The sequence below is a fragment of the Cyprinus carpio genome, chromosome A13 (assembly GCF_018340385.1).
Source record: "Cyprinus carpio isolate SPL01 chromosome A13, ASM1834038v1, whole genome shotgun sequence".
Taxonomy (NCBI): Eukaryota; Metazoa; Chordata; class Actinopteri; order Cypriniformes; family Cyprinidae; genus Cyprinus; species Cyprinus carpio.
Genome location: NC_056584.1, coordinates 24,864,141 through 24,889,828, shown reverse-complemented (window position 1 = coordinate 24,889,828; position 25,688 = coordinate 24,864,141). Strand labels below are relative to the sequence as shown.

The 25,688-nt window shown below is 33.3% G+C and overlaps 1 protein-coding gene across 1 annotated transcript; it reads right to left on the bottom strand.

Moving 5' to 3' along the window:
• Positions 1 to 1,271: 1,271 nt before the first annotated feature.
• syf2 (SYF2 pre-mRNA-splicing factor) lies at positions 1,272 to 8,496 on the bottom strand. Its single transcript, XM_042769469.1, has 7 exons — positions 8,387 to 8,496; positions 7,977 to 8,075; positions 6,147 to 6,272; positions 4,979 to 5,096; positions 4,626 to 4,716; positions 3,156 to 3,254; positions 1,272 to 1,876 (listed from the first exon to the last, which is right to left on the bottom strand). Exons 1-7 carry the CDS (start codon positions 8,402 to 8,404, stop codon positions 1,711 to 1,713), a joined length of 717 nt encoding a protein of 238 aa, XP_042625403.1. The 5' UTR covers positions 8,405 to 8,496; the 3' UTR covers positions 1,272 to 1,710.
• Between the last annotated feature and the right edge of the window lie 17,192 nt (positions 8,497 to 25,688).

Below are 25,688 nucleotides of genomic sequence, written 5' to 3'. Positions count from 1 at the left end.
AAGAAAAGTTAGAATTGCGAGAAAAGTTGCAACTGCCTTTATTTTGTGGCAGCAACAAGAAAAAAAAACAATTATGAGATGCAAACAGAATTCAGCAAAAAAAAGGCATAATTGTGAGAAAGTCAAAATTCTGAGTCTGTAACTCACAATTCAGACTTCTTCCTCATAAATCTAAGAAAAAGTCAAAAGTGTGAGATATATACTTAGAACTGCAAGATATGGACGCAGAATTATGGGATGTAAACATCGAACCTCGAGACTTTACACTTCAGGTGTTCAGTAATATTACAATAATGCTAATAAAACTGTTTGAGTCAATTGCTTTTAATTAATACACAGGTAACACATGAATTTGTTTATTTTAACATGGGTTTTCATCCCTAAAATGCACTTGAGGTTAACTACTTAACTTGCTTACACCACTAGTTTTAGAGAGAAAAAAAAAAGTGGCACAGTGTTATTTTATTATTATTTGTATACTATTAAAGTATTTATGAATTTTTTGAATTAGCTTTTATATTTTGTTTTTAAAATTTTTTGGTAATAATTTAATGTATGTTTTTAATGTGGTTTTGTTAGTTTTATTTGCTTTTTCATAATGCAATATTTTTTCAAGAGAACAGTTTCTCGGGAGATTGCAAAGTTTTTTTGAATTAGCTTTTATATTTTATTTTTATAAAAAAAAAATTGTAATAATTTAATGTATGTTTTTAATGTGGTTTTGTTAGTTTTATTTGCTTTTTCATAATTCTATATTGGTTAAATTCATTTTTATATCACTTTTAGTAATTATATTACTTCAAATAAAACTTATTTCAACTTAAGTTTTTCCATTGTTTTTACTACAAAATTTTACAGTTAGTTCAATGTGTTACTAAATTCCTTGCAATTATTTTTGAAATGTATTTCTTTTTTTTTTTTTTCAAAGTAAATTCTACTCCATTTTAACAGTGTAGAATTAATGTTTTTAATTTGTTTTATTATATATATATATAGCTTTATTTCCATGATCAAAAACAGCTGAAAGTTTTGGTTAGGAAACACAGTGACAAAGTAAAGTACACACTGGTACTACTTCACAGCCTTGCAGTCTATGTTTAAAATACTAACTAAATATTCTACAGTATATAAACTGCATACTGCTAGTACTGTAGGCATTATTCCATCACAAACGTTTCAAACAAAAGTATGTTTTCACATCACCATCACTTTACATGCTGTCCAGATGCCATCTTGGAAATAAAAATGTTTTTCCTTTTTTTTTGTAAAACAAATTTGCGTTGAAAAACAATAAAACACTTTCCAGTCACATCTGTTTATCAACCATAATCAACAATTCACCAATGTTGTGGCATAAACTCGCTTATACATCATAAAGGACCTTGAACGGTTTCATCGTTTTTTTTTTTTTTTTTTTTTTTTTATTGAAGTAAATGTCAACTGATGCAGAAAGGAATGAATTTACACTAAAGCAAACCAATGACACGGTAGGTTAATATTTTTGCCAGAAGTAAAACTTACTAAGAGAATATGGATGTACGAAAAAAAGATTACATTTGTTAAAAAAAAAAAAAAAAAAAATAATAATAATAATTCACAAGACCACCATAGAGTAGAAGAACCTCAAAACAGCATTTCTTAAAAATATCTGCACGATTTCTGGCTGCTTGGCAGATGGAGGGGTGGAAACCATAGTAACAGTCTCCATAGTTACACGGCTGTTCCTCTCTCCAGGTTCTGTTTGATCTCCGCGGTGTATTTGCCGTAGAAACGTTCAGCCTTCTTGTTGAATTTAGCATTTCTCTCGTTGATATAATCGATGTCAGCATCGTCGTTGTAGGCCCTGCGGCGACTGTACTTCGAGCGCTTTTCAATCCTAAACACACAAGACATTTATGGAGATTACACACATTGTTAACTTTGGAAAAATTTCAAAAACTTCCAAACATTTTTAAATCTGATTTTAAACATCTTCAAAATGTTTAAGAAAGAAGTAGTTAAAAATAATCCAAGAAACTGTTTTTCACTAAATGAAAGAAAAAAAAAAATACTACTTTTACAACTACTTCTATGAACATAGAAGCAATTGAACATAGAATTTTGAACTGATTCAGTGAAACTGATGGTTTGAAATGATTCACAGAAACAAACTTACAGAATCTATCATTGCTTTTGATACTGAAGTTTGAATCAGAGAAGCTAATAAATATGTTTTATTGCTCTCAAACTCAAGTCATGAAACAAAATGATTGCAAAACCCAAGACACTCTTTAGGCAGTGTTGTTACTATTAACTAAAACAAACCATTATAAAGAATTTTCATGAATTGAAATGAAGCTGAATTAAAAAATATATAATTTAAATATTAGATTAAACAAAATGCAAAAAGGTTGCTTACGCCAACCAACTGAAATTTAAGAATTAAAATAAAGCAGAAATAATAATAAATTAAAGCTATAAATTTATGTATATTGATATAATTTATTTTAAATGAAAAACGAAGCTAATAAAAATGACAAATGCACAAAACTAATTTACTAAAATTAAATAAAATTAAAATACTACTAATATATGAACAATATTAAAATAACACTAACTTTAGGAAACATAATGCTCAAAAACAGTACATTAAAGTCATCACAACACTCACAATATTGTTGCAAGGTCATCACGCAAACACCTCACATTAGCTACAGTATATTACCCAGCTGTATCCTTTAGCCATTCATTTCCAAGTCTGATGCTTCAACAGACAATGTCAGTTTTCAAAGTCCATCAAAGAGACTCACATGCCCCCCACGCACACACAGACGGTTCTTCAAACATCTTCAAAGTGTGTTTGTGAGTCACAATCTGGCAGCCGTAGCCCTGTCTAATGTCTCTCAGAAGCGAAAAGCAGCTCCTCCAAAATAGAAGAATGCCGTCTCGCACATAAACAAACCCTTGCCGGCGCACACATCCATGTGCAACAGGCACGCAACGACACAAACACATCTGGACCGAGGAACAAACACACGAGGCCTTGCTCTCACAGCGCTCACATCACATTCAAAAGAGCTATCTGCTATCTATCTCTGCTGGAGAAACGCTGAGGTGTGCGATTAGAAATAGATCTGTTCACCAGGTAAGATCTGAAATCGAACACAGATTCTTACTGTTTCTCCACGTCGTCCACCATGCGGTCGACGCTCTCTTTCGACGGGACGTGAGTGCCGTGAATCAGACTGTTGGAGGTGGGGTGGAAATCTTCTCCACTAGGAGCAAAAGAGACATGGACAAATCATTTTTTTTTATGTAGAGTGTTTCATTTATTTACCATTACACCACCAGAACAGCAATCAAATTTGACTTTTGAACAGCAGCAAAGCTTGACTTTTGTACTTTATTTATTTAGGCTCTATTTCTTATCATAATCTTAAAAACACTAGTTTGTAACGCAAACAGTTTTTCCGTTTACAGCACTTTGTTATTCTTCTAGTTATTTACAATAGCAGTTTCACACACTCACAGGAAATAACTTTACAGCTCATTTGTTGTTGATATTTGTTACTACATGTTGTTTCTATTTCAAATAAATGCTGTTTTTTTTAACATTCTATTTTTCGAAGAATCCTAAAAAATGTATCAAGGTTTCCAAAAACATTTTCAACAGTGATAATAAGAAATGTTTCTGAATGAATTTGAATTAAGGTAGCAAACAGGATGCAGAATTCTAGTTCAAATTTGAATTTTGAAGGAACTTCAACTGTCATTTTAAACTTTTAAAACATGAAGTTTAAGTGAAACTGAATGTTGGCTTGCTAAAAACCTTTTTTTGTTGTTGTTGTGTGGAAGTTTATAGTGTTTACAGATAGATGGATAAATATTTTTGCATTCTGTGTTTATTTTATATACACTTGTGTGGAAGTTTATAGTGTTTACAGATAGATGGATAAATATTTTTGCATTCTGTGTTTATTTTATATACACTATTGTTCAAAAGTTTGGGGTCAGTTAGATTTTTTAAAAGACATTAATACTTTTATTGTGATCACTGAAAGACTTGGTAAGCATAAGCTACTTTTTCTGAAGACTGGAGTAATGATGCTGAAAATACAGCTTTGATCACAGAAATAAATTACATTTGAAAATATATTACATCAAATACAGTTATTTTACAATTTTAATGTTTTTTGATCTAAGAAATGTAGTCTTGGTAAGCATAAGCTACTTTTTTCTTGTATTTTTAAGATACCTTTTTTTGTGATTAAAAAAAAAAAAAAAAAAAAACATTTTTATACATATACACACACATACATGCAATTAATTTAACACTTATTTTACACAATATTTATTCAAACATCACTGTCTCAAATTCAAAAATGATCACTGGGGACCGAACTTGGTCTCTATTTTCATTTTCCCTTTACATATCTATCTTCACTAGAAATGTTATCACCTTTTACACCATGAGACAGAAAATCTTCATATGACAAAATAAAAAGTCATTGCTCTGGCAGTCTCACGTAGTAGGGGATATTGTTTTTGTGTGTTTTTAGTGTATATATATATTGTTTTGTATGAAAAGCGGGTTGTTCTAGTGTGTTTTTTTTTTTTCAGTAGAATGAGTATAAATAAAGTCTCACCACTCCTCTCTCTGTCTCTCATAGTTCTCCATATCCGGCTTGATCTGCTTCGTCAGTCTCTGGTACTGTCTCAGCTGGGCCTCAGCGTAGCCTACACACACACACACAGATGAAAACAAACACACATCCAGCTGTGAGGGTCTGCGAGGGGAAAGGGGTTCTTACAGGGAGAAGCAGAAGGAAAATTATAATAATTACCAGAACCAATGATAACCAGGCGTGAAACACAAGCTCTGCATGTTTTCATTTTCACATGTTTAGCATCACACATGGCAACCACGTTCTCTCTCACTCTCAGCTAATCAATGAGGCTCCTTATTAACCTGCATATGTAAATGAGACGAGTTTCATACCTGAGAATCCTGGATCTGGGTTTTTCTTCTTTTTCTTCCTCTCCCATCTCTCTGCATCTTCAGCGCTGATCTCCAGGAGCTTTACTCGGTTGTAGTCTTCGCCACGCTCTGCACATTCCTGACACATAAACACAATTCACAGCTTTACACACTCATACTGACACGCCATATAATCAGTATAAAATTTGCAGTAATCAATAATTACTGCTTGATTGATATGGCTTTTAAAGGCCAATACATAGCGAGCACGGAGGCCAAATGACAGCAAATACACTACAGTTTAAAAGATTGAGGTCAGCAAGATTTTTTAAATAAAATTAATACTTTTATTCAGCAAAGATGCATTTAATTGATCAGAAGTGAAAGTAAAGACATGAATAACGCTGCAAAAGAAAAGTATTTATATATCAGAAAAATACTGTTCTTTGAACTTTCTATTCATCAAAGTATGCAGAAAGAAAACGTGCACCAGTTTCCAAAAATATTAAGCAGCACAACTGTTTTCAACAATGATGATAATAAGAAATGTTCCTTGAGCAACAAATTAGATTATTAGAATGGTTCTAAAATCAGCATATTAGAAGGATCATGTGACACTGAAGACTGGGGTAATGGATGCAGAAAATCACTGGAATAATTTACATTTTAATATATATTCAAATTGAAAACAGTTATTTTAAGCTGTAATAACATTTCTGAATGACTGACTTCTTCAGACCACAAATAAACATTAATACTCATTTTACACAATATTTATTTAAATGTATTACCTTTATTTAACCTGGTTTGCATGTTTGTTGCAACTGAAATGATCAGACACGATCAAATCACAACTACTTTTGGATCTTTGGGGACTGAAATTAGATTCTTTAAATGCTTCAGAAAACACAAATTATTTCACAAAATCCAGCGAATAACAGGCACGACTACACATCCTTATAAAACAACAGAACAAAGTTTTATGCTCAGAGTCTACATATTTGCATTACAGTCATAGTATAATGAACTCATTCATCTTAAAACATCAGCAAACGTGATTTTTAAAACTTTGTGAGTTTGGTCTCTGTGTGTGACCACTCACAGGCAGCATGTAGTGTTTGTGTTGTCATTATTTTTGCAACTCTGTTTGCTTGAGTAGAATCGACAGGCTTAAAATCTGGTGCTGTACCTTCTTCTTCTGGTCCACAATGAGCTCGTACTCCAGACGGGCTTTCTTGGCCTCCCAGTTTGACGGCAGCTTTAGTCTCTTGTCCTCCTCCACCACCTCCTGATGATTCAGCTTACGGGCCTCATTCTACCAACAGAACACAATCACATTTCATATGGATGCTTAATAGAGCAGATTCTGTTGTGCTGTGTTTCAATAGTTTTCACCTTAAGCAATATGAGCACACAGTTTGCTCTCGATAAGAGTCATGTCTTCCTCATAAGGCAACATACCACACGGGAATAGGATGGATGTATTTTAGATGTTTTCTTTCCAATAGTCTGAAAGAAGACATGTTATGGAAGCAATATAGCCTAAAATCTCTAATTTGACCAGTGCATGAAAAAGCAATGGTTTGCATGTATCGTCTTGCCTTAAAATCCAATCACAGGTGGCAACAGGAGAAGAATGTTGCTATCAAGTGTGAAACGTGATCAGTTTCATCTGACCATCTGTGATGTGTCCTCTTTTTCCCAGACATGTCCTGGCAAGGATTTATCAATTGCCTAAAATGTCCAGGTTTTGGCTTAGTTTTCTTATTGTTTTCATACTTGCTAAAGATAATAACTGAAAATTTTACCAATAGCATGCTTTATTGTACATAATCAACCAATCGTGGTGTTTGCAAGAAACTGCAATCTACAGAGAACAATCAAAGCAATGTAAATGTGCATGCATATACACTGCTGTTCAAACGTCTGGGATCAGTAAGATTTTCAATGTGTTTTAAAGAAGTCTCTTCTGTTCATCATGACTATATTTGTTTGACCAGAATACAGAAAAAAAGAAACAGTAATATTGTAAAATATTATTACCATTTAAAATAATGTTTTTCAATTTTAAAATACATTAAAATAGTATTTATTTATGGGATGCAAAGCTGAATTTTCATCAGCATCATTACTCCAGTCTTCAGCGTCACATGATCCTTCAGAAATCATTCTAATATGCTGATTTATTATAAATTTTGGAAAAAATCTTGCTGCTTATTTTTTTTTTTTTTTTTTTTTTGGAACCTGTGATACTTGTTTCAGGATTATTTGATCAATAAAGTAAAAAAAAAACAGCATTTATTTTAAATATAAATCTTTTTCAACAATATAAGTCTTTAAAACTTGTTTTTATCAATTTAACACATCCTTGCTAAATAAAAGCATTCAATTCTTTCAAAAAAAAAAAAAGAAAAAGAAAGAAAAAAAAATACCGACCCCAAACCTTTGAACTGTAGTGTATATTGTTACAAAAGATTTCTATTTTAAATAAATGCTGTTCATTTAAACGTTTTATTCATCAAAGAATACTGAAAAAAGTATCAGGTTCCAAAAAAAAATATTAAGCAGCAAAACTGTTTCCAATATTGATATTAAATCAGCATATTAGAATGATTTTTGAAGGATCATGTGACACTGAAGACTGGAGTAATGATGCTGAAAATTCAGCTTTGATCACAGCAATAAATTATATTTTAATGTATATTAAAACAGAAACCAGTATTTTAATCACAATCGCAAATCGCAATAATATTTCACAGTATAACTATTTTTTCTGCATTTCTGATCAAATAAATGCAGCCATGATGAGCAGAAAAAACGCTTTCTTAAAAAACATTAAAAATCTCACTGATGCTAAACTTTTAAACAGCAGTGTAATGTATGAAGACTAACAGGACATATGATCACATCACTCGAGACAGATGTTATAACCAGCGCATCAATAAACTGGCTATTAGTTTTAATAAACAGTCTGGGCTTATGCATTCCACTGATGTGAAGTAAAATGTGCCGTAGTTACCCTCTTGAAATGAAGCTCTCTGAACTTTCTGAGTCTCTCTTCTCTCTTCTGAGCTGCTGGAGTATCTGTGGTTTCCTCCTCATTGCTGGGAGCAACAACCTGCACAGCGAATGAACCGCAAACAGGGCTTAATAATGTCCTTTCAGTGACAGCTCAATCATAATCAGAACACTGGAACATCACATGTCACATTCAGCAAACCAAATCAACACCATTAATCACACAGAGACTGATGCTAGCACCTTTAGCTTTGACTAGAAGAAGCGCGTTCTGAAAACCGACAAACTAACACGACCATTTCACGAGTACAAGTTAACGATTACTGGTCAAAAATAATGTATAACATACAAACAATAAAGACACGTGTTAGGTTAGCTCTTTCAGAATTTTGAACTCGCATTTTTGTTTACCTCTGCGCTAGACGCCATCGCTTCTTTCAAAGAGGAAGTACGTCACGCATTTCAGCTCGACTGAGATCTAATGAGCTTATATGTAGTTCCGCTTTCTTAAGAGTTTCCTGGCCATGTTTTTTTAATTGCTTAAAAACCAAAAAAAAAAAAAAAAACGGTAACCAACAGTAAGAAAAATCTAAATACAATTCCAAGAAGTCCAAATAGCAGCCTAACATAGAAAAATATATAAACAAAACTATAAACATAATTAGAACATTAAGAAAGAAAAATAAATAAACAAGTACAGAATAAAAAAAATGCTTATTAATGTTTCTGTTTAATTATAAATAATTGTTTTTATATATTTAAATTTTTTTAAATCACATAATTGTAGTTATTTTATTTTCATTTATTTAATGAATACATTTTATTGTTATTGTTATTTTTGCTTATGTTTGCCCTTTTGTGTGTGCACAGGCTTTTGTTTTTCCTCTTGTTTGTTACATGTGAAAATATCTGTACTTTAATGCTGTCCTGATAATGTTTGTATTTTATGTTTTTTATATATATATATATACAAATAATAATATCCATCATACATATAATGTATATATTAATATATGAATTCTGTTGAAACTGAAATATTATACTTAACCTGAGGGATAACAGGGTGAATGAAGTAGCAGTGGTTCAAACACAATGGCTCTGGACTCATCTGCTATGTGTCATGAACATGAACTCCACTGCTCCTCTGGTCTGATTATGTATAATTAAGTTCTCTTTAGGAGGATGTAATTAACCAGAGTTTACAGTTTCAGATTAAAGCAACCTCTAGATCAGAAGCCACACTGATGAACTGATGTGCTTGTTCTGCAATCCAGATGGAACAAAAACCAAACCACCCTCAAACACACAAGACCTAACAGCAAGTCAGTGCATTTTATGATATTTTGTATTTGCCACAAGAATTGAATATTTTATGATATTTTGTATTTGAAAAAAGAATTGATTTGAGAAAAGTTTGGAAAACATTACTATTTTTAAATTCAAGCCTGCATTTATTTAACTAAAAACATCTTAAAAATAGTATTTGCAATTATTTTTGTGTTATTTATATGAATATTAAATATAATTGAATTAAGGACTAAATTTGTCTATAATATATACCATATAGAAATATATAACAATAAAAATATATATGAAATTAAAAATTTATATATATATATATATATATATATATACAATATATATATAATATATATATACTATATATATATATATGATGAGCACAAGAAATCTAAAATATATATATGTTTTTCAAATTTAAACATATAGCGATAATATTTTATTATATTATAATAGACATGTTACCACCTTTAATTATGAATTTTTAATGATATATTTGTATAAATAAATAAATATGAATGGTAACCAATGGAGAAAGATTCTCTCTGTAATCATGCGGTAACTGAGCCACGCTAACTAGCTAACAAGTTAACCTCCAGAATCATTAGTCACATGGACAGCTCAGGTGCCTGAGTCAAAATGTTATGCAATATTTAAAGTCATGAACATCCAGGAAAGAATAGCATCAGGCCAAGCTATTATACAGTGCCTTGATTCGATCAGGCTGCCAGATGACATATTTGCCCAAAAGTGAAATAAAATAAGGCCAAATAATTGAAAGGCACTTGCATATGTGTCACATTTGAAACATTTACAGTGCAATAATGCCTGCTGTTTCACTTACTGTATTCAAAAAGATAATATTCAGAGAATAGCAAGCCAAACATGTTTTTGTCATTCAGCTGGATTCCATCAGCAAACTACATAAAACTATTGTGTTGTTTGATTAATGGATGCATCCTGCATTTGGATTCACGGCTCAGACCAGCCCCGGTGTGTTCATCTGCCTGACATCTGGTATAGAAAACACAGCCAATAAAATCATACCATTTCACTAATTACTATTTCTTTCATTTCTGCTGCCAATGAGCAACTTGAACAGGCCAAACCAAACAGAGCTCTGACTGCAGCATGCCAGCTCAGTTACCCACCGAAGGAGGGTCCAGACATGGACACACAGGGTATTGTTAGGTGGGCTGATTATGAAGTGTCAAACCCAGTTTTGATGATGGCATCTGTGCATGATTATGAAAGTAATGCCCGAAACAGCTACTGCAATAGAAATCAACAGTGACAGAATATATAAATAGGGAAAATAAATAGTACAGTACAACTATTTCACAAGGGCAGACTTGTGTGCTAAACTGCTCTCTCAGGAAAAAAGGTACAAAAGCTGTCACTGGGATGGTATCCTTTGAAAAGGTACACCGCGGTGATAACTTTTATAATTTTTTCCTGAATGTGTGATTTGAATTATTTATTCCTTACTTTGAACTTAAAAACTGAACTTAAATTCCTTAATTTGAATTAAGGTGGAAAACAGGATGCAGAAATCCAGTTCAAATTAGAATTTTGATGGAAATTCAACGTTCATATTAAACTTTTAAAGCACAAGGTTTGTTTGAAAAATATAGAATTTTGGCTTTAAAAACTTTTCTAAAGAGTTTTGAAATTGTTTTGAAGTGTGAAGGTTTATAGACCTTAGATATAGATGGATAAATATTTTAAAATGTTGTTCAAAAAATGTTATGTAAAATGTAAATATTTTTAAATGTTGTTCACTGTTGTTCAAAAGTCTGGCATCAGCAAGATTATTTATTTATTTATTTGTTTTTGAAAGAAATTAATTCTTTCCGTTATCAAGGATGCATTAAATAAATTATTCTTTTATTAATGTGAGAGTAATGATGTTATATTGTTTCAAAAGATTTTTATTTCAATTATGCGGTTCTTTCTATTCATAATAAAAAAAAAGTTTCCATAAAAATATGAAGCAGCACAACTGTTTTCAACATTGATAATAATCATAAATGTTTCTTAAGCAGCAGATTAGAATGATTTCTGAAGAATCATGTGACACTTAAGACTGGAGTAATGATGCAGAAAATTCAGCTTTACATCACTGGAATAAATTACATTTTACAACATATTACAAAACAAAAGAGTTCTTTTAAATTGTAAAAATATTTCACAGTATTACTGTATTTTTGATCAAATATATTGCAGCCTTGGTGAGCATAAGAGACTTTTCCCCCCCAAAAAACAGTAAAAAATCTTACTGACCTCAAACAGTTGATTGGTGGTGTACCTGACATGATGACGTAATTTAGGACTCATTGTTACGTTTTATTGCTTTGCATACAAATTCAGCATCTCTCCAGTAGAATTTTCCAGGTAGATAGCTTAAAATTCATCTTCTGAGTTGAACAAAGCATTAGATCGTTGTAGAAACACACACCTCCCGTGTTCGATCTGAATCACACGCACATCTCATGTCAGCAGTCTGGTAACTCAAGGCCATGCTGAGCGCCAGTAATTATATGCAAACCATCTGATCAGACTTAATTCTCTGGAATAATTTTATTCTACGGAAGTAAACAATCATCACTTGTATCCCTGGGGCTCTCATGAGCATGACAGGCTGCTAAATATTCTCATAATTATCCCTATAAAATGAGTATCTCCAAAACACTTTTGTTTTTGAACACTAGGCATATATATTCAGTGCCGCCAACCTTGTCACATGAAATATTTCGGCTGTCAAGGTTAATATGAAAGACCAGTTTGTCTGTATATTTCTAAAAGAAGGCCATAGACGGATGATTGCTCTTTGATAGCATGAATATTCAGGCTCTTGCCCCCAATTAAAATCTATTACAGCACACATAAAGAGATCCAGAGCATTGTGGGCAACAACGACTTTCTGTCTCCGAGAGGAACATTGACAGATCTACCGAGTTCAGTGATGTGCTTACGTAGATGTTTGGAGAGCCAGAAAGACAAAGAGAGACAAATGTACATATCAGTGCTGCATCAGCTTACTGTCTAGTTTGGTACCTTCTAAGGCTGCATGTTAATTAAAACCTCATAAGTGATTGTTTATGTGACTTTTCTTCTTTTTCAATTTACTGTACATGATGCTTTCTTTTTCTAGGCAGTCATTCTGGGTGCCGTATTAAGTGTGTTAAGTTTATTAAGGCCCCAGTAAGCTTACAAACACATAAAAAACAGAAACATTGGGAAAATAGCATGCTTACTCAGATATTTTTTGTGTAATGAATGTTTTATGCTAGTTGCAATCACATATGGTTTCAAGTAAGCAAAATTCCCACTGGAGGATATGATTTCATGCCCAAGGCTTTGATTTTTAAAATAAGATATTTCATACTATACATTCAAAAAAATAAATTCAATGCAAATAATACAGATGATAAATTTGAAAAACAATATAAAATGTGAAAGTACATCAAAAAGGTAGTATACATTATATAATAAAATAAATAATATAATTTATATGTATTATTTATGTACAATAAATGTAGATAAATTTTAAAAAATAAAATATAAAAGTACATTAAAAATGTTATATAAATGAAATAATAATATAAATAAATGATGTATGTTTTTATGTAATATGTATGGCTGTTATGTACAAATCATATAATAATAAGTTTCATTCAAATCATAAATTTTAAATACAAGGTAAATGTACATTACAATTTAAATTATATAATAATATAAATAAATTATGTACAATATGATTAATAAAAATATTAAAATATATACTGCTCTTTTTTTTACAACACTTTAAAGCATGCATTTTGAACTTTGTGCTTGTTTGTTTTGAGGCATGAGGTAATGACAAAAATTACTCAGAAAACAAGTTAAACTCAAGGTGCTTGTCAATAGGGGGCACCATGTAACACAAATAGCAACTGTCTTTGAATAATGCAGAAAACTGAGCTTTAGATACTTGACTTGATAATGTCTGATCATCTCTCTCTCTCTCTCTCTCTCTCTCTCTCTCTCTCTCTCTCTCTCTCTCTCTCTCTCTCTCTCTCTCTCTCTCTCTGAGTGTGTGTGTACTGCTGTTTTTCTATCATAAGGACCGTTGATGGCATCGCCGTGGGCTTTGATTTCAGTCTGTTTCATTCATCTCAGCTCGTCAGCTGGAAATATTTACATTCTTAGATCCCTTAATCTTTAACGAAAGAGGCATGAAGCTCTGTCTTAGATTTCAACACAAGATGAACACACACACAAAAAAAAGCCAAAGAACAAGAGAGAGCAGAGGCTGTGATGGTCAAATATACAGCTAACTTTATAGCTAAAGGCCTGCAACACAACACTTTTCTAGGACTGAAAAATCATGCACACTGCTATTCAGAAGTTTGAGGTCGGTATGAATTTTTAAAATGTTTCTCAAAGAAGCATCTTATCCTCATTAAGCCTGCATTTATTTGACCAAAAATTGCAATAAAAACAGTAATATTGTGAAATATTATTACATAAAAAAAAAAATCACTTTTCTATTTAAAAATATTTTGAAATGTAATTTATTCCTGTGATCAATGCTGAATTTTCAGCATCATTACTCCAGTCTTCAGTGTCACATGATCCTTCATAAATCATTTTAATATAGGTTTTTTGCAGCTCTAGAAACTTTTATCTTTTGTTATACATTATAAATTCCTATACTGTCATTTTTGACCAATTTCATGCATCTTGCTCAAAAAAGCTCAATTGACCGGAGGTAGGAGTATTTGGGAAATCTATTTGAAAATAATAGTTATTTATGCTGATGTACTTCAAAACTTTGAAGGTTGATCAAGGCCATGATGAGATCTTTATTTTTTTAGAGGATAAGTTCACTTCCAGAATGAAAATTCTGTCATCATTTACTCATCCTCCACTTGTTTCAAACCTTTTCTTTCTTCTGTTGAACACAAAAGAAGATATTCTGAAAAATGTTAGTATTCGAACAGTTGATGGGCACCATTGAATTCTATAGTAGGGGAAAAAAATACTATGGAATTCAATGGTGCCCATCAACTGTTCGAATAGCAACATTTTCAAAATATCTTCTTTTTAGTTCAACAGAAGAAAGAAACTTTCAGAAAGAAAGAAAGGGAACATTTTAAAATATTTTGTTAAATATTTAAGAGTGAATAATTTAATCAAGATAAAATAGCTGAAACCAATTTTGCAAGATTTCTAAAGTGCCTGTATTGAAGAATCACCCATAAGTGAACTCAACAAACTCACACATTGTCACATGTTCTTCTTCAAATGCTTCAAAGGTTTTCTTTACAGAATAGTGAACATGTGCTCCTTCCTGTTTGACCTTACTTTAACACTGTTTTTACACAATAAGTCGTTGTGGGCTCTCAGGTCATGCCAACCGCCTCTGGACACACAGCTGTGTGCTAACAGACCTGCCTATCGATCCAACATTTAGCTCAAGCTATCACAGATAAGATCAAATGAATATATATAGAGAGGTTTTCACATTTCTGGGCTGCACTATTTCAAACTTTAGTCCTATTTTACCACATAATTCTGCCCTAATTCTTGTTTGTTTGTATTGAATCTATTGCTCTAATTAACATTTCACATTATTATCTCTAGAGAAGAAAGAAACCATTTTATCTTGTTGCTGCATTTTTATGTTATTTTATGGAGTTTTATGTAATGGCAATTTTACACTATTTTCAAGATCTCGCCTTGGGCCACTTAAACACACTGGCCTTGTATATTCTTAAACACACTGGCCTTTATGGGTACAGATTATACTTTTAAAATATATAATCAGGGCCGGACTTAGGAGGCCGGGGGCCCCTGAGTTTGTTTGGGCCATACCTACGCTAATGACCCCAACTAGAACATAATTATAGAATAGAAAAAAAAAAATTAAATATGCTTTAAGGTTCCTAGAACAATCATTATGGTAATGCATAGCTTAGAGTGTAAAGAGTGTAAAGTTTCGAGGTAATATTAAATAGTCATTATAAAACAACATACAGGATCTTGTGTTCTCACAGTTGAGAGAAGATCAAAACCCTAAAATAACAATGAACAATAAAGCAATTAAATGTATCATCATATCTGTGTCCTCTTATGTCAGATTCTTAAGTATAATCAATAAATTCAATCAGAATAAAGACACTATGGCTATTACCAATCAACTGAAATCAGTATCAACAAAATCTAAATGTGCACTCTGTTTGGCCAAAAGTCTTAGAGGAGCTGTTTTAAATATCCATGTGATCACAAATAAACTGGAACAGACCTGATTCACGCATGTCCTTCTTCTGTGTGAAATAATGACAACACTAATACTTTCTGACATATAATTGAACACATTAAACTAATGTAAATGTGTAAGGTTGTGCCCCCTACTGGTTGGGGCCTTTAAAAATACTGAAAATTTAAATCAAAATATATAATGATGTTATTCTTCAGAAATCATTATAATGTGCTGATTTGCTGCTTAAGAAAGATTTATTATGAATGTTGAAAACAGTAGTGCTGCTTAATATTTTGTGGAAATCTTTTGTATTTAATGCACCATTGTTGAATAAAGGAATTAATTTCTTTAAAAACATATGCCCCATCGATTGCAAGTTTGTTTGAGAAACCTGTTTGAAAACAGTAATTATTTTTTTCTGTGGCATTTTTACACACTTCATAAATAGGTCTACTTATTTCTGTATACATTTAAATAAAAAATTTAAATAACAAATTTATTTATAAAATTATACACACACACACACACACATTTAGATATAAATTTTCTGTATTAATATATGTGTACTGTAAAACCTATATATATATATATATATATATATATATATATATATATATATATATATATATATAGTGTACAATATACGGTGTGTGTGTCCTTTATGCTTTCTAGAGTATTACACATTTAGATTAGCAACGTACTACAGAAATCAATTGTGAGTAAAGTCTTAGTATAGCACATGGTTGCTGTTTATGTAGAGCATCATTGTCAGACAAACTGACACAAATTTGACCTTTTACCTCACCTTAAACTCTCTGTCACTGTGCATTATATTTATAAATTTGAGCCTTATGAAAAAGTCAAGACTTCCGTTCACCTTCACAGATAAAACTCAGTACAGTAAACTCACTGCACGCTGCCAGAGAGGAGCTCAGCGTGTCAATGAACCATGTGTCTGTTTGTCTTAACGCTCACTTGTCATGTCTTTCTTCCTTCTCTCTCTTTTGTCTGTGGGTGATCATAGGATATCCTTCCAGCAGGGCCTGGAAACGATTATATCATCTTTGCTGATGCTCTTTCATCTGTGTGGAAACATCCCGAATCAGCCCGACCGGGAGGATGAAGCGGCACGGAAAATCAAGCTTCTGAGAGCTGAATCAGATCTTGCCAGAGTTGGAAAGGAGTATTTAACCGCAGTAAGTAAGCAGCCGTAACAGAGAGAGACGGGAGTTTTTAAAGGGCTTCATACGAGGGCTTTCTGGGACGCATTAAGCAGCGCTGTGGTTCGCTGAAGGACTCTGTCCCGCCCACCGTGTTTAACGGGCCCACATGTGTGTGGTGAGGGGTATTCGGATGCTGAGACAAGCTGTGCCGTATGATCTCACTTCCCTTCTCGGTTATAGTGGTTTTAGATTGGCCACCGGTCACTGTGATGGTTTTATGGCCCAATGGGAAGCCAGTGACTTTGCAGGCCTCTGTTCTTTTTGGAGCGATGGTTTAAACACAGTGACCGAGTAGGAAGCCAGACGCCTGCCTGTGGTCAGAAACTTCTCTATCCCCTTTTTTCCTGTTCTCCTTTAATGCATGGATTGACAGAGTACATTTACAAACTCTCACATACATCTATCTGCCATTATATCTATTGTTATCTGTATCTATCTATCTATCTATCTATCTATCTATCTATCTATCTATCTATCTATCTATCTATCTATCTATCTATCTATCTATCTATCCCTTGTTCTATCATTCTATCTGTCATTCCTTCCAATCTATCATTCTATCATTTTGAATTTCTTTAAATTCAGTTCATCATAATTCATTGGAATCTGAATTCTGGATTTTTTTTTTTGCCACCTCTATTCAAATTCACTTTAAAAGGTATTCTAAATTTATTTCTAGATAATCAACCTACAAATTGTCCGTGATAAGATCAAATATTTTTACTTTGCCAAAATGACACACTTAAGCTGTAACAACAGGATCCGCAGGGCAAATAGAAAATTAGAAAAATAATGCTGGTAGTTTTAATAGTTTTTGATATTTGACACATACCTGGCCTTACAAGTTCCACAGACTCAGTGCACACACACACTCATGCTCACATAATTTTTGTTGGATCAGAGTGTGTGTGTGTGTGTGTCTGTATTTATAAGTATGTATTAGTGTGTGGTGGCTGATGACTGACAGCAGAGGAAGTGGGAGGAGGGTTGGCAGTCACACACTGGAAATGCATGAGTGGCGCCAGAAGAGTTTTGTCTGGCTCACACACACCTGCTAACCAAACCAGCTCTCATCTGCAGCCAACACTAAGAGTGTGTGTTTGCACTGTGCTGTGTATGTGTCCTGTTCAGCATTACAGGGTTTTGAGCTTAGACAGGATCCTTTGATTTAGAGGCATGTAATTAATATTCAGCCTCACGTCAGATTAATTCCAGTTATTGATTGGTGCATCAGAAGTGATCATCTGCACTAGTATCAGCTCATGTCCTCTCGCTGTTACATATGACGTGACATACAGTCAAGTATGGTGACCCATACTCAGAATTGGTGCTGTGCATTTAACCCATCCAAAGTGCACACACACCGTGAACACACACCCGGAGCAGTGGGCAGCCATTTACGCTGCGGCGCCCGGGGAGCAGCTGGGGGTTCAGTGCCTTGCTCAAGGGCACCTCAGTCCATGACTCGAACCCACAACCTTAGGGTTAGGAGTCAAACTCTCTAACCACTAGGCCACGACTTCCCCATGTTGGGTGTACAGATCTATTCTGGTTACACTGTACTTCATTCATTTTCTGTGAATTGTTTTATTCTTTCTAGATCAGTATTTCACAGTGCATTTACATGCCTAATTTAGATAAGATTATCGGAAAAGAGTATCTTATGCTCACCGAGGCTTTATTTTGATATATACATTTTTCAATAATTATTGTGTCAAAAATATAGCATTTTATTAAAAAATTATGAAAAAAAGGAAATGAAAGAAAATTTAATTTGGGTCTATTTATAGCTATACATATCTGCGGGCGACTCATAAGCTGCATGCGGGCTCAGTGTTAGAGACCACTGCTCTCTGACATCAACCAGAATTGATGACAAAATATAATATTTGCACATGTGAAAAACATGTTTCTGAATTATGAATCTGACCAAATGTGGCATAGTTTTGAACTATAACCACAATCAACAGATCTTTCATTTGTTGAAAATCGATCTTCAACTGCAAAATTGGATTGAGTAGAATCACACAATGGAACAGACTTTAGGAAACTTCAAAATCCTGATGACGTGACAGAATTACGGCACTAACATGCTTTCAAAATCCATTAACACAGTGTTCTGATCCAGGAGACCCTGGCCAGTATTTTCCTCTGTATTATTTTACCGCTGTTCCAGATGAATTAAGACAAAAAATTAACTTATGACCTTTTATTTACAGTCTCTTTCCATGGGTGCTGTTTAGAGAAACATGGAATAAAAATGACAGACTGGTAATTTGAATTTCAAAAACTTACCTTTGAATGAACTTACCTCATAAAATTGATTTGACTTTTTAAAAAAAAAAAATTTGCAGTGGGTTAAAGTTAAAAAGATTTTAAAAATAGATTTGTTTCTTACAAACATGCAACTTTTCAGTTCACAAGGCATTAATTGAAGGACTGGAGTGGTGTGGATTACTTGTGCATTATTGTGATGTTTTTATCAGCTGTTTGGACTCTCATTCTGACGGCACCCATTCACTGCAGAGGATCCTTTTGTTATCAAGTGATGTAAAGTTACATTTCTCCAAATCTGTTCTCATTAAGAAATAAACTCATCGACATCTTGGACGTCCTGAGGGTGAGTACATTTTCAGGAAGTTTTCAGCTTTGGATGAACTATTCCTTTAAAGGCAGCTTTGAAAGTGCTTTATGTAATTTACAGAAGAAATAATTGCACTAGAAAGCACCTCAAAGTCTTCAGATTGGCTAAACAACACCATGCAGAAGCCAGTTTCTTTTTTTTTTATTTGTGGTTTATACAGCCTTGTACCATGGTCCAACCTCATATCCACCTGAGGATCCATGTGTGGCCTCCTGTCATGGTTATTTTAATTCAGTGACCGCGTGCAGGTCTAGATGACCGCGGCCGCTGTCGGCTTGTGTGGTATTTTCCTGCCCAGATACAATGAGCCCAGCTACAGATCACTCCAGACCAGATGGGTAAAGGAGTCTTGTGCAGACCACCGCTGTGGCCACTGAGTTTGAAACCCAAAGCCAATAAGGTGGTGGAGAAATGTCTACACACACCACACACAAACACACAGGAAGAGACAGGGACTTCCATTCATTCAAAAGTTTGTCTTTCAAGTTCATTGAAGACTAAACATACTTTACATGTAATGAATGCATGTTTTTTGAAGACTAAATATGTATGATTTGTTTTTTTTTTAATTATCATTTTTTTTTATTTTTGAAGTTTATTGTTTTGTATGTTTTAGGGTGCTTTTCTCCAAATTGTCTATTAGCATTGTCAGAATAGCTTGTTGCTATGATGTTTTACTATATAGTAGGGATTCGATTTGGACGCAGCTTGTGTTACTCTCAACAGACATGAAAAATAGCACGTTTTGAATTAGATTTATTTGTTTTTATCAGTACTTTTTTAAGCATTGTCTATAGCATGTTGCTAAGCTAACACTGTGATACTCTAACACTTAGCACATAAATATTGAAAAATAGTCCATTCTGAATTAGATTTTAACACTGTGATACTCTAACACTTAGCACATAAATATTGAAAAATAGTCCATTTGTGCTTTGTTTTTTTTTTATGTTTTTATTTGTGTTTTTTTGTTTTTTTTTAGTGGGTTATGAATTGAGATATAAAAATTCTGTTTTTGTATTTTTAGTGGATAATTTTATTATTAAAAAATGCTTTAATTTATGGAAATTTATGTTTTTAATGTAAGATAGGGAACACACACAGTCTTTGTATTGCCTTCCTTCTGATTTAGGAATTTTGGATGATTTTTTTTTTTTTATTTTTTACAGACTGCATAGGTAAGGACTTGGTCAGCAAGAACTTTTTGGTTTGTTGGATGAGTTTTTTTTTTGACTTAGTTCTGGACTGCATTTTTCTGAAAGACTGAAATTGATGTGACTATGTTGGATCCGACAGTAATGTCGCCACTTCTTCTGTGGCATCGCTGTGAAGGAACTTTTAAACACCTTTATCTTTAAGAGTGTGGTCCAATTGCTTTTCTGTTATTACTGATCTTTTGATGTGTACTGAGTTGGATGACGTTTTAACCTAAATAACAGCAGCGTCCATCAAGGACGTCTGTCAAACACATCAACTTTTAGCCAATCATAGCAGTGCGCGTTTACTTCCGAGTTTACATCTGCCACGTCTATTCAAACAGAGCGTTCAGATGAGGCAGACTGCATCAGCAAGAACTTGGTCCTTTGTTCACTTCATTTTACTAAGGCCAGATCAGATAGCCTATTAATTCTAAATTATGATGTTTTTCTAGGTAATATTAGTTTGTGAAAACTGTAATTCCTATTATCTCCAAAACTTTTGTTTTGACAACGTGCTTGGTGGTCTCAGACCCCCTAAACCCAATTGTAATTGGCACCATTTGACTTTATGTATTTGATATCTTCATACCTCTCAGTTTGTTGGCAATGCTGTAGGTCTGTGTAGGGATGTTTTATATTTGCGGTGGATTGGTGCAGTATAATCAGGGCCATTTCTTGCTGTCTTGGCTCTTTCCTTGTGCGTTCACAGTTAAATGGCATTGCGTTACTGCGCCAGTAACTGCGGTTTCAATAAAAACTAATAATTTCAGACTTAATATCTTATTACAGTCAGTCACTTTAATGTCAGCCCTCTGTAGCGATGCCAGCGCTACCCATGAATGACTCGAGGAATGGAAAAGAGACCTACAGAAAATGGATGGGTAAATGGAGTGTGTGAGTACCAGAGCTACTCAAATATAGATCTAAACTCAAACAAGACGAGCAGGAGAAAACTAGTTCACAATTACACTATCATTCAAAAGTCTGGGGTCTGTAAGGTAAAAAAATAAATAAAATAACAGCACACACACACACACACACACACACACACACACACACACACACACACACACACACACACACACACACACACACACACACACACACACACACACATATTCCGCAAGGATGCATTAAGTTGATCAAAAGTGACAGTAAAGACTTTATATAAAAAGATTTCTATTTCAGATAAATGCTGTTCTTTTGATCTTTTTATTACCAAAGAATGCTGAAAAAATATATCCAGTTTCCACAAAAATATTATAGCACAACCATTTTCAACATCGATAATGATAATAAATGTTTCTCAAGCAGCAAATCAGCATATTAGAATGATTTCTAAAGGATCATGTGACACTGAAGACTGGAGTAATGATGCTGAAAATTCAGCCTTGCGTCACAGGAATAAATTACAGTTTGAAAAACATTCAAATAGAAAAAAGTTATTTTAAGTTGCTTTAAAATTTCTGTTTTTACTGCAATTTTTACTGATCAAATAAATGCCACCTTGGAGAGCATAAGAGACTTCTTTTAAAAATTTGCTGATTCCAGATTTTTAAATGGTATTATTTAGTAGGTCATTTTCATTGTACAGCTCTGTATGTAAACAATTAGCTCAATACTGTCTATTTTTATCTCTCCAAAAGAGTTTTAGGAGAAACATCTGAAATGGCACATAACTTTGAACGTGACTGAATTGCAAAAAAGAACAAGCCCTGAGCAACACAGCTTTCTTATTGTGTGTGCAGACGTACCTGGCGCAGCACAGGACGCTGGAGCACTCTGAATTTCTGTGACTGTGGTCGGCTGCATTACTGTAGGAGCTGGAAGTGGGTTTGTGGCTTTGGTTCTGTTTACTGCCATCAGTGCTTTTGTGATTGTTTGTACTTAGGGAAGGGTGGAGTGTACGGTAAATGCCTCCTGTTGGCCAGCCACACTGCAGGGAGCGCTGGCCACAGAAACCCTGGAGATGAGCAAGTCAAGATGAGGTGTGTTTCAATTTGTTTTGGAGAAAGGGTGCATTTGAGATGGTGTATGTGTGTTGTGCATCATTAAGAGAGTATGTATGCCCAGCAAAAGCAATGTTCTACACTTTTGTAGCTCTTTATTCTTTCCCTGAAGTCCATTTATATTGTCAGTCAAGTATTTTTGCTACCGTTTTGACCCTCTGTTTGATCATTTGAGCGTTGGTTAAACTGACTGTTTTTGCTTACATACTATTACTTTATGTGTAAATGAATTCTGTTCTGAATGCATACTCCGATTTTTTATCCATAATGACTAAAAGCACCTTCCCTTGATCCTTTGTGAGTTTCATAACAATATAGGTTGTTTTCATATGATTCATAAACTAAGTCTTCTTAAGCCATACAACAGGTTTGTGTCATTCGCTGAAATGTAAATGTAAATGTAATTTTAAAATAAAATGCTATCCCATTTATGGCCATTGCAAGTAAAAACTATGAATTACCATATAATTTATAGTGAAAAATTGTTACATTTGTTTAATATAAAAAAAAATTACAATATTTTTTAGGTGATTATATGCAAATTACCCTATATACAAAAGAATATATATAAATGTTTAAACATCACATGTAATTTTATTGTAAAATACTGTCAAATGTATGGTTATTGCAAGTAAAAATTATGAATTACCATTTAATTTATAGTGAGAAACAATAAAAAGACATTGCCAGAAGTCCCTGCATTGCACTTATTTTATTTAGTTTTGTTTCTTTTTCTTGATATCAGTAATGTACAATATGGTGCTTTGTTACATTTTTGTTATTTATCATTTTATTTTATTCATCATGTGGCTTTCTATTTTAATATTTCTATTATTGTGCAGTTGTTAGTACATTTTAAGTTAAAACAGATTTTTGTAGTGCTAATAGATATAATTATATATTATATTAATATAGATTATATGTTAAGATTATATTGCTTAATTAAATACACAGGTTTAGCTTATTAAATATGTACAGACTCGAATATGCAATTACATAATTAAACATTGTCACAATATTTTTTATTTAATTATTTTACCTAATTTCTGGCAACTACAGCTGCCCGCCCTTTTTTTAACAGTAAATTTAGCATGATATTTTTAACAGTGTTGTAGAGGGGAAGATTAACAATGAATAATGACTTTTTAGTCAGAGGTAGTCTAATTTTAGTCTGTTCCTCCCACAAAAGTAGTTTATGGCCAAGTCTGAATATGTAGGACATGAGTCATTTGGAAGCAGCTTTTAAGGCGTTTCTGTTCTTTCTGGAGCTTTTCAATATAAATAACCATTCACTTTTGTTGTATAGAGAACAAATCTTGTGCCTTCTGCGTAAGATCTATGTTTGTGTGTTTTTAGGAGACTAGCAGTTTCTCATTCTTCTTTCTCAAAGCAACAGGCAGCAGGTGAGTCTCCACTGACAAGTGTGTACATCAAAACTGACTCCTATGTTACAGTGCAGATCCATTAATAATCCTCGACACAAGAAACATCTGCATCTTAGTCTCCTGTGGCATAATGGACAGCTTTAATTCTCCTTTCCAGTCATGCTCCGTGATCATTTTTATGTTTGCGCAGAATTTCAATCCCTCAGTGTGGACATATGATCATTGGCTGTGAGCAGAGGGGATACCTGGGTAAAGTGTTTAACAGCAATGATCCTGTTTAACTGCAGCCTCTGTTTGAACATGAGAAACTGCCTGATGGTCAGAATCAATTTCCTTACTCCCACATCGGCTTAGAGTTTCACCTAAATGGCCAAACCTTAAAACACTAATACTATTGCTATTAAATTAGAGCCTCAATCATATAGTTTAACTTAGTCTTAATGCTGTTTGCTTTATTTATTGGTGCACTGAGGGAGGCAGAGAGACTCAGAGGGCTTTGCGTGTCCTCCTGTGATTTGTATTCAAAGAATAACTGTGTTATAACAGTGTTTGAGGTCAGTATATATATATATTTTATTTTATTTTATTTTATTTGTGTTATAACAGTGTTTGAGGTCAGTATATATATATATTTTATTTTATTTTATTATTTTATTTTGCACAAAGCATTAAGCAGCACAACTCTTTTCAGTATTGTTATGAACAGAAAATCAGGATATTAGAATAACTTCTAAGGTATCATGTGACTTAAGACTGGAGAAAAATCAACTTTGTCATCACAGGAATGAATGACTAAATAAATTATTAAATTTATATAAAAATAGAGTTATTTAACAGTTATTTATTTAAAATAATAAGTTACTTTAAACTGTAATATTATTTCACAAAATTGCTGTTTTTACTGTATTTTTGACCAAATAAATGCAGCCTTGGAGAGAATAAAAAACTTTTAAAAACTTTTTAACTTAAAAACTTATTTATTTTTATTTATTTTAAAAAAAATCTTTAATGTAAAATTGCTAGGCTGAAACGTTTAAAACTTTTTTTAGTCATTATGCAAATGAATAATTGAACCTGAGCTTTGAATCTATTGATTGAAAAGATCCTTAGAAAATATGCACAGAAACTAATCAATCTTACCAATTAGTGCAATTTTTGCTGCTGAAGTTAAATTAGAGATGCTATTTAAACATCTGTTGTCTGAATGTAGTCTGTAAGCGGGACAGACTGAATTAATTGCTGAAGTTTAATATTAAGGGTTAGAGGTTAGAGAGAAGAATGGCATGTGAGAACTGTAATTCACCAGATCCCAAATACCCCAGCGATTCTGGCCCAGTAATGAGATGAGTGGGGTTTAACTGGTGGTTAGTGTCAGAGATCAGCTGGTGAGGGGTTATTCTGCACTGGGAGAGCGGGTATAGATCTGTGGCAAATGTGGGTACTTGGTAGACCATCTGACCAGGCCACACATCAACAACACACAGGCCTGCCAGCCTAACTCACACAGTGAAAGAGAGAATTACTGTCAGTCTTGCTGTTTATGTATATTTTGTGTGGTAGACCCTTATGGAAAATGCACATGAATTTTACATGTGAACACATGTTAGTCATATATGTGCACATGTGGGAGCATGTTAAATTCATGTGTTTTTGTGAAAATGGTTTTGCGGCTTGAAATGTGCACATCTGGGACTTTATCACAATGGG

Excerpts from the sequence above, each read along its gene's own strand:
- syf2 (XM_042769469.1), bottom strand. Across the intron at positions 6,273-7,976 it reads GAGAGCTTCATTTCAAGAGG|AATGAGGCCCGTAAGCTGAA; the intron begins GTAACTACGGCA and ends TTCTGTTGGTAG. Across the intron at positions 3,255-4,625 it reads GAGAGACAGAGAGAGGAGTG|TGGAGAAGATTTCCACCCCA; the intron begins GTGAGACTTTAT and ends TTTTGCTCCTAG.